Source organism: Clinocottus analis, unplaced genomic scaffold, assembly GCF_023055335.1.
Source record: "Clinocottus analis isolate CAN_PGR_092001 unplaced genomic scaffold, fCliAna1.0.p SCAF_22, whole genome shotgun sequence".
NCBI lineage: Eukaryota > Metazoa > Chordata > Actinopteri > Perciformes > Cottidae > Clinocottus > Clinocottus analis.
In genome coordinates this window covers 4,681,151-4,693,969 of record NW_027175954.1, presented here as the reverse complement: position 1 = coordinate 4,693,969, position 12,819 = coordinate 4,681,151, and the positions used below count along the sequence as shown (strand labels likewise).

General features: G+C 42.2%; 2 protein-coding genes across 5 annotated transcripts in view; one reads left to right on the top strand and one right to left on the bottom strand.

Moving 5' to 3' along the window:
• Positions 1-1,114: 1,114 nt before the first annotated feature.
• On the top strand, positions 1,115-8,933 carry smarca5 (SWI/SNF related, matrix associated, actin dependent regulator of chromatin, subfamily a, member 5). The gene is made up of 24 exons (XM_068588639.1): positions 1,115-1,381; positions 2,431-2,538; positions 2,627-2,793; positions 2,887-2,987; positions 3,083-3,183; positions 3,281-3,460; positions 3,858-4,013; positions 4,102-4,233; positions 4,372-4,440; positions 4,553-4,662; positions 4,789-5,015; positions 5,465-5,586; positions 5,711-5,863; positions 6,007-6,139; positions 6,222-6,370; positions 6,461-6,583; positions 6,680-6,787; positions 6,905-7,018; positions 7,131-7,253; positions 7,366-7,498; positions 7,597-7,715; positions 7,903-8,115; positions 8,198-8,311; positions 8,467-8,933. Exons 1-24 carry the CDS (start codon positions 1,310-1,312, stop codon positions 8,530-8,532), a joined length of 3,093 nt encoding a protein of 1,030 aa, XP_068444740.1. The 5' UTR covers positions 1,115-1,309; the 3' UTR covers positions 8,533-8,933.
• Positions 8,934-8,964: 31 nt separating this feature from the next.
• The window catches only part of frem3 (Fras1 related extracellular matrix 3), a 28,623-nt gene continuing 24,768 nt past the window's right edge, over positions 8,965-12,819 (bottom strand). Inside the window, exons 17-24 of one of the 4 annotated variants that reach the window (XM_068588638.1) lie at positions 12,369-12,567; positions 12,184-12,291; positions 11,707-11,834; positions 11,482-11,616; positions 11,123-11,249; positions 10,829-11,016; positions 10,583-10,729; positions 8,965-10,507 (exon numbers count right to left, since the gene is read on the bottom strand). In XM_068588638.1, the coding sequence (XP_068444739.1) occupies positions 9,944-10,507; positions 10,583-10,729; positions 10,829-11,016; positions 11,123-11,249; positions 11,482-11,616; positions 11,707-11,834; positions 12,184-12,291; positions 12,369-12,567 (1,596 nt within the window). In that variant the 3' untranslated portion in view covers positions 8,965-9,943. Of the gene's footprint in view, positions 10,508-10,582; positions 10,730-10,828; positions 11,017-11,122; positions 11,250-11,481; positions 11,617-11,706; positions 11,840-12,161; positions 12,292-12,368; positions 12,568-12,819 lie in introns of all 4 variants that reach the window. The other 3 variants (XM_068588636.1, XM_068588635.1, XM_068588637.1) reach the window with 3 other exon arrangements.

Genomic DNA, 12,819 nt, shown 5'->3' with positions numbered 1-12,819 from the left:
GATGCCTTCAAATACCTCTCGTCCACCTGAGGAGCGGGGCCAAATTGAATTTGCATCGCAAACGTCTAGAAATGAACGCTGCAGTATTTCTTTCGTTGTCCGTGTGTGAGAGTAATACTGTCTTTTCCCCCTAAAACACTACTGACTTTGTTCTTATTTGAAAAACTTTGCATTTAGAATCAGAAACAAAAGCAATTTATTGACATAAACGTACACACACAAGAAAGTTAACTTGGTGATTGGTGCATAACAATAAACAATAGTAAAAGACATCATTTAAATATGTAAAATGTGAACATTTGCAATATTAGATAGGAAGATTAAAGTGACAGTAAATAATGTAGGCCAATTTTGGAAATGTATTTCCAAAATTTCCAAAATAAAAATTATATATATATATATATATATATATATATATATATATATATATATATATATATATATATATATATATATATATATATATATATATATAGTGCATTGTATTTAGTAGTAAAAAAAAAAAGAGTTTTGGATGAGACATGACATGAGATTATTTCAGCTTTTATAAAAAAGAGAATGGGTTGAGTTTGCGGTGTGTTTTTGTCACTATTATATATATATATATATATATATATATATATATATATATATATATATATATATATATATATATTATCAAATCTCCTGAGAAAAAAAACACAATATTGGGTAATCATACGAGTACAAAAAGGTAGTCACTCTCTTCGGGTATGAGTCAATATGCTGTAAAAAAAAATATATATATATATATATATATATATATGTTGTACGGTCAGGAAACATATCGATGTATACAAGAAGTGTACATCGATGTATTGAAAATCTATATGCATATTAACAGCTAAATTAACCTTCTTGCATCGGATTAATTTAAGTCTTCTTTTTTTATTTGCATTTTTACATTCAGATTGCTAATGCGGTCTGGTTGAATCAACCTTAAGTGTTTTATGTCCAGTCGGTTCGAGTAAGCTTAATTTAAAGCTGTTTAGAAATCAACTGAGAACAAAACAACGACAACAACAACAGCCCCTAAACGCAGCATAACGAAGTCTCGCGATAGTGCGGACACAGTGGGTTCTCGCTGTATGAGCGCGGGTGCCCGACTGAACCTTGCTAGCGGGAACGTGCTGCCTGCGACCAACCGGTGTGTCTTTCATATAAACAACAGGATTATTCTCATTTACTGCCAAGAAAAAAAGTTCGGGAAATTGTCAACGTCTCTCATACGCGATCATTTAAGGCACAAAATACGAATATTTCCGAATCGAGGTGGAAATTTGACCAAAACATGTCCGAAATCCTGAACTGCTTGGAGCAGCGGGAAGAGCAGACCGAAGTTAAAGAAGCCGTAGCAGCGGAGGTAAGACGGTTTAAAACGGGCAATGTCAACGTTACTGTCCCCTCTCAGCACTGCGTATGTCTTTCACGTACCCGTACGTCTTAATCTCGGAAACCATCTGTGTTTTGCTCACTTGTTCGTCAAATTCGTCTGTTTTAACTTTCACTTTGTTAATGGTACCCGTGGTCGGTTTGAGCTAGTTAGCTCATTAGCTAGCCGTTAGCTCGCGACAACAACAGCTCGGTCCTGTTCACTCGGGACGGAAGCTAACGTTACAGCAAGAAGGCCAGCCTGTCTCGTAAAGGCTCACACTGATAGCTCAGCTCAGTTAGCAGCCCGTCGATCACGACATTAAAAGCACCAGCGTGTGCTTTTCTGTTTACTCTCAGAGTTGCTTGTGGCTGTGATCTGGCTCGTGAGAAGAACGAGCTGTCCTGTCTTCTTTGTTTTCGGGTGGACGGTGCAGCCACGGCTTTTGTAAGCGATGGATGCTGCTGGTGTAGCGCTCCGTGTCGCAACGTGCCTCCCGCTGCACTTTGTGTTGATGAAAAGTCCTTCAAAATTAAAAATAAAAATCTTCAGGCGAAAGTTACAACATAAATAAAACGTGGATCAAATTAAACACAGTTTTTAAATCCCACGCAGGTAAACCGAATGTTAGAACCATCGAGTTACAGGAACAGAGACATAATCTACAGTAACTGGGCAACTTACTACAAGACATTATAAATATCAACAATATTGGAACCATTTATTCGCTAGGACTGTTTACACAGACGAGGATTTTTTTTGACACAAAGTGCAAAACATTAGACAGACGAGACAATCAACACCAGTGCAATATATATTAAATTAAGTTTAAAAAAAATAAAAAATAAAAGATTAAAAAAAGGGCGATACATACTATTAATAGCAAAGTGTTAATAGCTCAAGTGTTTAAGGTTTCATGTCGGAGAGGGTGGAAGTCCATGATAATAGGCGTTTTTCCATCAGATTGCTCTCTCCATCCCTCCTCTCTCGGAGGATTGCCAGTTAACAAGACTGTTGGTGTTTACTTATTTTTTGCTCAGGAGAAGTCTGATTCTTCAGATGCTGGAAAAGAGTCATCCTCGGAAGCAGGGGCCGATGCACAAGATGCATCATCATCCACGACAGCTCCGGGATATGAGGAGAAAGTGGTTAGGAACCATTAATTACAGCTTTCACCTCGTGGCTCACCACTCCATTTTTGCATAACTTAACAAGACCTTCTGCCTTTGTATCTAGCTGACGGACCGGACCAACAGATTTGAGTACCTGTTGAAGCAAACAGAGTTGTTTGCTCATTTCATCCAACCAGCCGCACAGAAGACCCCCACCTCTCCTCTGAAGATGAAGCCGGGACGTCCTCGCATGAAGAACGATGAAAAACAGAACCTCTTGTCTGCCGGAGAGTGAGTACACATCCGTTCTTATATTTATTTCATTTTAGGGATTATTATCCCTTTGTTATCATTAATCATTGTTTCTTTTCTATGCTTTTACAGCAACCGACATCGTCGCACAGAACAAGAGGAGGATGAAGAGCTTCTGAGCGAGAGCACCAAGACGACTAATGTCTGCACTCGCTTTGATGACTCCCCGTCCTGTAAGCATTGGCCTGTTTTTATTTTGACTTGAGAAAAAGGTATATTGCAAATGTATATGATGAGGGGAAGTAACGATAATGTGTTTCTCATTTAGATGTAAAATCGGGAAAAATGAGAGACTATCAGGTCCGTGGACTGAACTGGCTCATCTCTTTGTATGAGAACGGCATCAACGGCATCCTTGCTGATGAGATGGTCAGTACTTTCTCACAGTCAAAACAGTTCATCTCTACATTTAAAAGGGTGACAAATGTGTGTATATTGTTTTTTTACACACTCTGTTGCTTCTTAGGGTTTGGGGAAGACTCTGCAGACTATTTCCCTGCTGGGTTATATGAAGCACTACAGAAACATCCCTGGTCCCCACATGGTGCTGGTGCCCAAGTCCACCCTCTACAACTGGATGAATGAGTTTAAGAGATGGGTGCCTTCACTCCGCGCCGTCTGCCTGATCGGAGACCGAGAAGAGAGAGTAGGCTGAGTCTGAATATTAGTATTGTCTGAAAAGTGTAAATACTTGCCATGATTTCATATTTTACTCCGTAATGCTTCCTATATATTAGACTTTAATGGGCTCTTTTGGGAATTAGGTTTGGCCCTCCATACAACATCTTAGCATAGACAGCCTACTTTTTATTCTGTAATTTTTAGCATTATTTTTAGATGAGGTAAATCATTTCATCGGTTTCCCTGATAAAATATACATAGTATATTAAACAAACAGATTTTTCAGAGTGTGTTTGGAGGTAAGAAATTGGAATGTGACCTTATCAACAGGATGCAAAGGATTTATTTTCTTGGGTAGGTAATCTCTCACTGAGGGCTTCAGCTAAATTCTAAAACGCTGAATAATTTTGCATCAATTTCAGAATGCCCTGGTCAGAGATGTGCTGCTGCCTGGGGAATGGGACGTGTGTGTCACATCCTACGAGATACTCATCATCGAGAAGGCCGTGTTCAAGAAATTCAACTGGCGCTACCTCGTCATTGACGAAGCTCACAGAATCAAGAATGAGAAATCAAAGGTGAGGCAGCCACTGATACAAACTGTACATTTCAGAGCCACTTAGCATTTTACAAGATTTGTTAACAAAGCAATTTTTTATACCATAGCTATCAGAGATTGTGCGAGAATTTAAGACCACCAATCGTTTGTTGCTGACTGGAACGCCCCTGCAAAACAACCTTCACGAGCTGTGGGCTCTGCTGAACTTCCTGCTGCCTGATGTCTTTAACTCATCTGAGGTAAGAATCACCTAGAAATTAACAAGATCAACACAGACTTTTACGAGAAGATAAATGCTTCTTCAAGCTGGAATTCCTTGCACTGATGTGGTTATAGGTTATTATCTAGAAAAAAATTACATGTTTTTCCTCCCAAAGGACTTTGATTCCTGGTTTGACACAAACAACTGTTTGGGTGACACAGAGCTGGTTGAACGTCTTCACACTGTAAGTATTGACTTTTCCTCATGTCAACTTGATAATATCTGTATATTTTAGGATGTGTTCCTTTTTATTTGGGTCAAAGCAATACCTTTTACCTGCCATTTTTCTTGTAAAGGTTCTGCGTCCTTTCTTGCTCCGTCGTATAAAAGCTGACGTGGAGAAGACTCTGTTGCCGAAAAAAGAGATCAAGATGTATGTGGGCCTGAGTAAAATGCAACGAGAGTGGTAAGCATCCTCAGTCAAGTTTTAATTTGTACTCAGCATATTTGTTCATAGCTTGTATTAAACTGGATACTGATATTGAATTGTCGTAGACTATTTGTATTATTTACTCATGTCACAAACCATCAGGTACACAAAGATCCTGATGAAGGACATAGACATTCTGAACTCGGCGGGTAAGATGGACAAAATGCGTCTACTGAACGTTCTCATGCAGCTGAGAAAATGCTGCAACCATCCGTACCTTTTCGACGGAGCCGAGCCTGGTCCTCCATACACAACTGACCTTCATCTGGCAGTGAACAGTGGCAAGATGGTGGTGCTGGAAAAGCTGCTCCCCAAGATGAAGCAGCAGGGTATGTAGATTGCCATGCTGTCATTTCAGGAGAATTTGTTGTTGTCATCGCTAGATAAAGTATTTCTATTACAGAATCTAGAATATTATGACGCAAACAGAACAACACCTGTGTTAAGCCTTCATAAGTGGTGAAAGTAGTACTCGTGGTAGTGCAAAGTATCAATAGCATAAAATACTCCATTCCATAAGTCAAGTTTAATCCTACTGTATTCATTTTTTGGACTATTCTCTAACCTTTGCTGGGATATATATAATAATTATGTACTTACTTTTGGCCACTGCCATACACTCGACACAGTCAAACACAAGGGTTCGACTAATCTTTTACATCGCTTTGGCTTGAGTACATGCAGCACATTCCCATAGTATATTATTTCAAACTGTGTAAAAGGACTGCTTTTTTTTACACTACGTTGACTGATTATGTCGTCTTTCTTTTAATTTCAGGTTCTCGTGTGCTCATCTTCAGTCAGATGACCCGAGTGCTAGACATCTTGGAGGACTACTGCATGTGGAGGAACTATGGTTACTGCCGCCTTGATGGCCAGACGCCGCATGAGGAGAGACAGGTGTGGTGCTTGGATCTCCTATAGAAATATGTCATATGAAAGACTTGCATTGATTGTTTACCATTGGTCTATTCACAGTAAACTATAAGATGTGTTTAATAAAAATGCATGTATGTGTTTTCAGATCTCTATCAACGCATTCAATGAGCCCAATAGTTCCAAGTTCCTCTTCATGTTGAGCACCAGGGCTGGAGGACTGGGTATTAACCTGGCTACAGCAGATGTGGTCATCCTGTACGACTCTGACTGGAACCCTCAAGTTGATCTTCAGGCCATGGTTTGTACTCAACAGCACATTCCCTGTTCAGTTGCAGGAAGTTACAGGATTAGATTATCTTGTCCCTGTAAATAAGAGACGATGCTGCATATCTTTGATTTCAGATGTAGGGATCATGACCAGTTTTATGTTTACAATTTCAGGACCGAGCGCATAGGATTGGTCAGCAGAAACAGGTACGCGTCTTTCGCTTCATCACTGAAAACACGGTGGAGGAGAGAATTGTGGAGAGGGCCGAGATGAAACTGCGCCTGGACTCCATTGTCATCCAGCAAGGTAACCCCTTCTTCCCAGTCTTATTAGTACAGAAAGTATCTCTGTGAAATACAGAACACACCATCTTCTGTTTGTTTCACAGGAAGGCTCGTCGACCCAAGTGCAAACAAACTGGGTAAGGATGAGATGCTGTCCATCATCCGACACGGAGCCACGCATGTGTTTGCTTCTAAAGAGAGCGAGATCACAGATGATGACATTGACGCAATCCTGGAGAGAGGTGAAAGGAAGGTGAGTCTGGATGCAGTGCAGAAAAGAGAAAAATGTTTCTGGTTTTTAAACTTCCTATTAAATGAACACTCTAATATTAACATTTGTTAGACTATGGAGCAAAAGGAGAAGATGGCTACTCTGGGTGAGAGCACTCTGAGAAACTTCACCATGGACACAGAGAACACCAGTGTGTACAAATTTGAAGGAGAAGATTACAGAGAGAAGAAAAAGGTACAAACACTAACGGCACCAGCCTTCTGTCTTTAATTCCAAGAATGTGGTCCTTTTTAGTATTTACCTTGCTTCATCTTTTGCTTCTTCATTCAGGTCATTACCAACTGGATCGAGCCACCCAAGAGAGAAAGGAAAGCCAATTACGCTGTGGATGCCTACTTCAGAGAGGCTCTGCGAGTCAGTGAGCCCAAAGCACCCAAGGTAGGCGCTCTGAATATGAGACATTAATGCAACAGGATGTGTTATTAGACTCTTTGTATGGATGGCATGTTATCCAGGTTGAGGCATAACGTTTGTTTGTTTGACTACAATTTGCAGGCTCCTCGTCCTCCAAAGCAGCCAAATGTACAGGACTTCCAGTTCTTCCCTCCACGTCTTTTTGAGCTTCTAGAAAAGGAAATTCTGTTTTACAGAAAAACCATCGGTTACAAGGTACAGACTTTTTTTTTTTGTGGGTGAGAATTAGAATATTAGTACACATCTGCATTGAGGAAGAAGGTCCTCAGAAATGTCTCTAAATCAGTCTGTGGCTGTGTCTCTTTAGGTTCCACGTAATCCAGAAATGCCAAATTCGGCCCAACTCCAGAAAGAAGAGCAGACTAAGATCGATGAGGCCGAGGCGCTCGCAGAGGAAGAACTGGAGGAGAAGGAGAACCTGCTGCAACAGGTACTGATTACTGTCCCCAATTGCAAGCAATTTATGGATAATACGCTGCAAGTCCTAATTACATGTTTTATGTCTGGTTCTATTGTGCAAATTTTGATCAACTTCATTGCAGGGATTTACTATTTGGAACAAACGCGACTTCAACCAGTTCATCAAAGCCAACGAGAAGTGGGGAAGAGATGATATTGAGAACATTGCCAGAGAGGTTGAGGGAAAATCGCCAGAGGAAGTCATGGAATATTCTGGTAATGACGGCTTGTTTTTTTTATCCTCTATGTATCTCACAGACAAACTTTAGATTTCTTTGCATACCTAGTGAATATGTGCCTGTTTGTTCCTTCAGCTGTGTTCTGGGAGCGCTGCAACGAGCTGCAGGACATCGAGAAGATCATGGCCCAGATAGAGAGAGGAGAAGCCAGGATCCAGAGAAGAATTAGCATCAAGAAAGCACTGGACTCAAAGGTAGCTGTCAACCATGTGGCTAATCATTTGTTGTTTAAACTACCTAATTAGCTTCAGCTTGTTAAGCATTGTGTTAAAGCACTTTAACTCTTGCTTGGATTCATTAAATGTCTCTTCATTACATTATCGGCTCTTTCTGTTTTCATTTGGTAATGATCCCCTTGTTGTTTCTCATCTCCTTGCCCAGATTGGTCGCTATAAAGCTCCCTTCCATCAGCTCCGTATCTCTTATGGCACCAACAAAGGCAAGAACTACACAGAGGAGGAGGACCGCTTCCTTATCTGCATGCTACACAAGCTGGGCTTCGACAAGGAGAGCGTGTACGACGAGCTGCGTCAGTGCATCCGCAACTCGCCTCAGTTCCGCTTCGATTGGTTCCTCAAATCAAGGACTGCCATGGTAAATATTGACCTTTTTTTTCTATTTTTCTTTTGTTCATCGGCACGTCTTAAAAATGTTCGCTGTTCGGTGATGTGTTTAGGAGCTACAGAGGCGATGCAACACCCTGATTACACTGATAGAGAGAGAGAACATGGAGCTGGAAGAGAGGGAGAAGGCTGAGAAGAAGAAACGCAGCGGTCCAAAAAACACCTCGGTAAGTTTTAAATCCATCTTGTATTAAAGAAAGCAAGCTACCTGATGATAGATGCCAACTGAGTTGTTGCATCCCTGCCCTCTAAGTCTGGACAGCATTGACTTTTATGTCACGGCTCGTAAAATCTATCCTAATCATTTTCTCCTCCTCTCAAGGCCCAGAAACGGAAGTCGGAGGCAACCCCAGACGGTCGCGGACGTAGGAAAAAGCTCAAGTTGTGAAGCTGGACTTAAATCTACTGAGTACAGTGTCAGAATTCGAGGGCAACAGCCAGCTCCAGTATCATTAGTCCTAGTGTCTGTGTATGTCCGGCAGGCTGTGATAATGTACTGTGTGAAACTGACCTCGGTGTATTAGTTTTAGGAAGTGCTCCTACACAAGCCTGCCTCGTCACTTGCCTAAACACTGCAGCTGTGCTGGTTTAGTTTTTTGGTTTGCTAGTTCTTTTTTTACTAGTACTTTATTGAAATAAATGTATTTATGCCTGTTGGTTGTACCACATTCCATTGCTTGAGGCAGTTATGTACCCTTTTATTTTTAAGAAAACATTTGTTTCTTTTATCTTCCTATGTGAAGTAGAAAATGTCTTTTTGAACATAACAAATAAACTTCCTGTTTTTTACATATGTGTATTCTGGTAAATAAGACACTGGTTCAAAAAAAAAAAAGGACATTTATATTTGGCAGTTGAAGTGTATACATCCAAACTCTTTAAATTGACCAAATCAATAAGTCGTAGAAGTTTGCAAACTGGCACATTGAAATGTACGCTCACCTGTAAAAGAATAATTGTAACTTTTAAACTGCACTTATTTTTTAAGTACTTGATCGACAAACCAAAGAGACGTATAGTTCATAATTTTTCAAGTTTTACCAGGGTGTAGTAATACCTTTTTTTCATAGTCCTACATTTGATATGTACACAGATAGTTTTGCATCTGAATTCAGCCACATTGACCTGAAAAAAATGTATAAAAAAAAATACATTTACAATCCCTTTCAATGACACCATATTGGTATTGTGACTCGGCAGTGGGCAGGTATGCTGGAGGCTTTTTAAAGCACAACAGGCAATACCAATACTAAAAATCATTTATCACATCATTCATTAAGGTCAGCTTCAACTAACATTCAGTCCTCTACTCTCCACAAAACAAACACGGTAAATAATACAAAATAAAAACATGAACAAATTACTTTTTAAAGAAGGAACATAGAAAAAACATTTTCTTTTATGAAATTAAAACAAGTTTGCCTTTTACTTGTGAAATATTTGCATTTACTAAATTGAAATTTTCATGCGTTTGCAAGCTCTGGATAAACGGGATATTTTACAACTTGGCAACCAATGAAGCAGGTGAATCCTTTTTTGAGGGGTGGGGGCTTCTTCGTACATCCATTATTCAAAATCCTGCTGTACAAACCAGCAAGAACTAACCATCAGAGATCAATAAGTCCTTGAAAACTCATTCTGCATTGTAAGCCCCAATTACTAAAATATTGCACTGTCCACAGGTCGTACTGGGCTCTATTCAGTGCTACAAGAGTTGGGCTGTAAAGGCACAATGGTGGAGGAGACTATCATAGTCTTTTCAATAAGGGGCAGGTGTTTGAGGTGGAACAGGTCCACATCTAGACCTCAGAGTTGTCTGAGCTGCTCCACACGCCCGCCGGGCCTCGGCTGTAGCCGTTGTAGGCAGAAGAAGAGGAGGTGGTGTAAGGAGGGAACTGGGCCTTTTTCTCACTCTTTTTGCGCCGCACCAACAGAATGACAACAGTGGCTACGAGGCAGATGAGAAGGATTAGACCCGCGAGGCCCACTAACATCGGCAGGGTGGAAGTGTCAGTCAGTTCTCTGCCAGAGCTTTCCAGCAGGGGGCGCTCCAGTAGCGGGTCATGGTTCGGGGACCAGGGTTGGCGCTGGCTGACCACCATGCGGTCTGCTCGGTCCAGAGCGATGTGCTGGATGTTGGTGCCTCGGTTGTTTTCGACACCGATGTCTTGGGCCACGCCAGCAGGGGCGGCGCGGCGGTGGCGGTGGCGGTGGCTGGCCAGCTCGGAGGTCTCAGGGTGCTCCACAGAGGACATGCTGTGATGCAGGTACTCAACACTGCGCTTGCCAATGTTGCGGTTGGCATTTTCACGGGAGCGGACTGTGTAAATCGTGTGGATGAACCATTCTCTACCAGCGGCCACCTGCAGGAGAAACGCATGTTTCAATCCTTATCTATGTACGCTTTGGCACAACGTTTTTGGGAAAATTAGACAGACCTGGAAAAGTGGAGATGAGGAGAGTGTGAAACCATCCGATCCTGGTTGTCTGACCAAAGGCAGACCTCCAGCTGTGTCTTGAGCCAGCGTGGCCTTAAAAGCAACATCGCCAAATGCAGAAGCTTGAGTCTCTGGCTGGGCCTTGTCCTGCAAAATAACACACACACAAAAATAAGACATGACCTCTACTTCTTCTGGATCCACAACTGCGTAAAGTATTGTGTTTGTGGCGTCATTGCATCTTACCAGGATCTTGAATCTGTAAAGCAGAGAGGGAGCGTCTGCCAGGCAGCCGTACTCCTTGTTGGTGGGGTTGTACTTGGGAACGTAGCCGTCTGCTCCAGTGCAGAGGAATACTTTTTCAATGCTGCAGGAGAAAGAGTCGCCCAGGTTCTGGACTGGGTCCACCATCACACGACCGTAGATCATGGAGCCTGAAGCAAAGAACGGATGAAATGGATGGTGGGACTTTGACATTGGATTCTCAGAGAGTGAATGGCTGTCATGTTGACTAAATTCCCGTAGGCTGCAGTGTTGTACCGTCTGAAAAAGCAGCATCGGTCCCTTCTCCGAAGCCCATGGAGCCGTCAGACAACCACAACTCCCTCTTGGACAGCAGGAACATCTGAGTGTTGAGGCTGAACTCAGCCGCAACTGGATCACTCACCTGGAGCACAACACAAGAGTTACCGTTCACACGGTGTGATTGAAACCATCTAAATAGGACTTAGATGATTATTAAGACTAAGTCTTGGAAACTAGCAAGTCATGAAAATCAAAATTATTATGAACATGTTTTTTTTGTCGTGTTATCTTAAAAAAAATAAAACATTGGTGTCCTTGCTTTAGACCTGACTGTGAAAAAAAATCTATATTTTTGTCAGGATATCAAGAGTAACCTGCTGGAAGCGAATGTCCATGTCGAACGTAAGTGGCTCTCTTGGGTGGCAGACAGGAGGGATGCTGAACTCCCCATTGGGTGACGCAATGCAGGCGGTCAGCTTCACTGTATAAGTCCCGGAGTAGTCTCGCACCTAGAGATGACGCAGAAACGCAGAAACATTCTTAAGACTATGAAGTTAATGTCGCCACAGCTGGCAAGTGTTGATTGTATATTGACTCACAGCAAAGTCAGAAACGAAGCTCCACTGCTGCATGGGCTGGTTGTAAGTAGGCTCAGTCCTGACCAGGGCGAGAGTGAATGTCAGCCCCGGGTGGTCCGCACACATCACCATGGATGACACGCTGGTTCCTGAAAACCAACACGTCGACAGTCATAAATCTTTTCGCCCAAAACACAACTAGCAACAGTGTCTACTTTTAATGATGTATTTAAAGAGTGACCTTCTACATTGTTTATGCCACTTGCTTCAGAACTGTAAATGCTGAAGGGTCATTTTGACATTTGCTGAAATGACCTCTGACAATTTCACACAGGAAGGACCTCCAATGTGGAACTCCAGAAATAGATGAAGAGGGGATGTCGGCCACAGGGTAATCCAATAGGAGGTTGCTGTATAGAATGACCGCACTGGATGGTTTTAGGGTATATGTGTGTGTGTGGGTGTGTGTGTGTGTGTCTGTGGCCGCCACCCTCTTACCTGGATGAGACATAACAAACTGTCCCCTGAAGCGAGCCTCTGTCTTGAAGTTAACCACCAGACGACCCTCCTCATTTATACGCATACTGGTTGGGTACATGGCTCCTATGAGAACAGAGAATAACGTTTGACAGTGCTTCACACGTGGGTCAGCAGCACCAGCAGGGAGCAGCATCGGTCTGAGAACATACCCTGGAGCTCAGCCTCGGGTGGGCTGCCGATGCCGTCCTGCCACAGAATAGCTGTATCGTACACGAAGGTGAGCTTGAGCTCTGACTGCAGGTCAAAGTGCTGCCAGCCTCCCACAGCCACCGGAGAGTGGAAGACGTAGGACACAAACAGAGGGACACGCAGCGTGACGTAGGACTGGACCAGGTTCAGCACCTAAAGAAGAGATAAATCAGTCAATATCAAGCATGCTATTTATATATTTCAACAGAGGCGGTAAAATAAAAGTGAATGATGCACCACAGCCACCCTCTCACAAGATACAATAGTTTTACTCTAACTCTCACGACAATTGGTAATCGCTCATGTGCCGGACCAACTTAGTGTAAATAATTAGCATGGATGTACTTGATGTTATTGATCGACACATTCTTGTGTAACCGGTGCTTCAAAATGTTTTGACGCCGT

Excerpts from the sequence above, each read along its gene's own strand:
- smarca5 (XM_068588639.1), top strand. The coding sequence starts at position 1,310 with ATGTCCGAAATCCTGAACTGCTTGGAGCAGCGGGAAGAGCAGACCGAA. Across the intron at positions 4,234-4,371 it reads ATGTCTTTAACTCATCTGAG|GACTTTGATTCCTGGTTTGA; the intron begins GTAAGAATCACC and ends TTCCTCCCAAAG. Across the intron at positions 6,140-6,221 it reads CTCCATTGTCATCCAGCAAG|GAAGGCTCGTCGACCCAAGT; the intron begins GTAACCCCTTCT and ends TTTGTTTCACAG.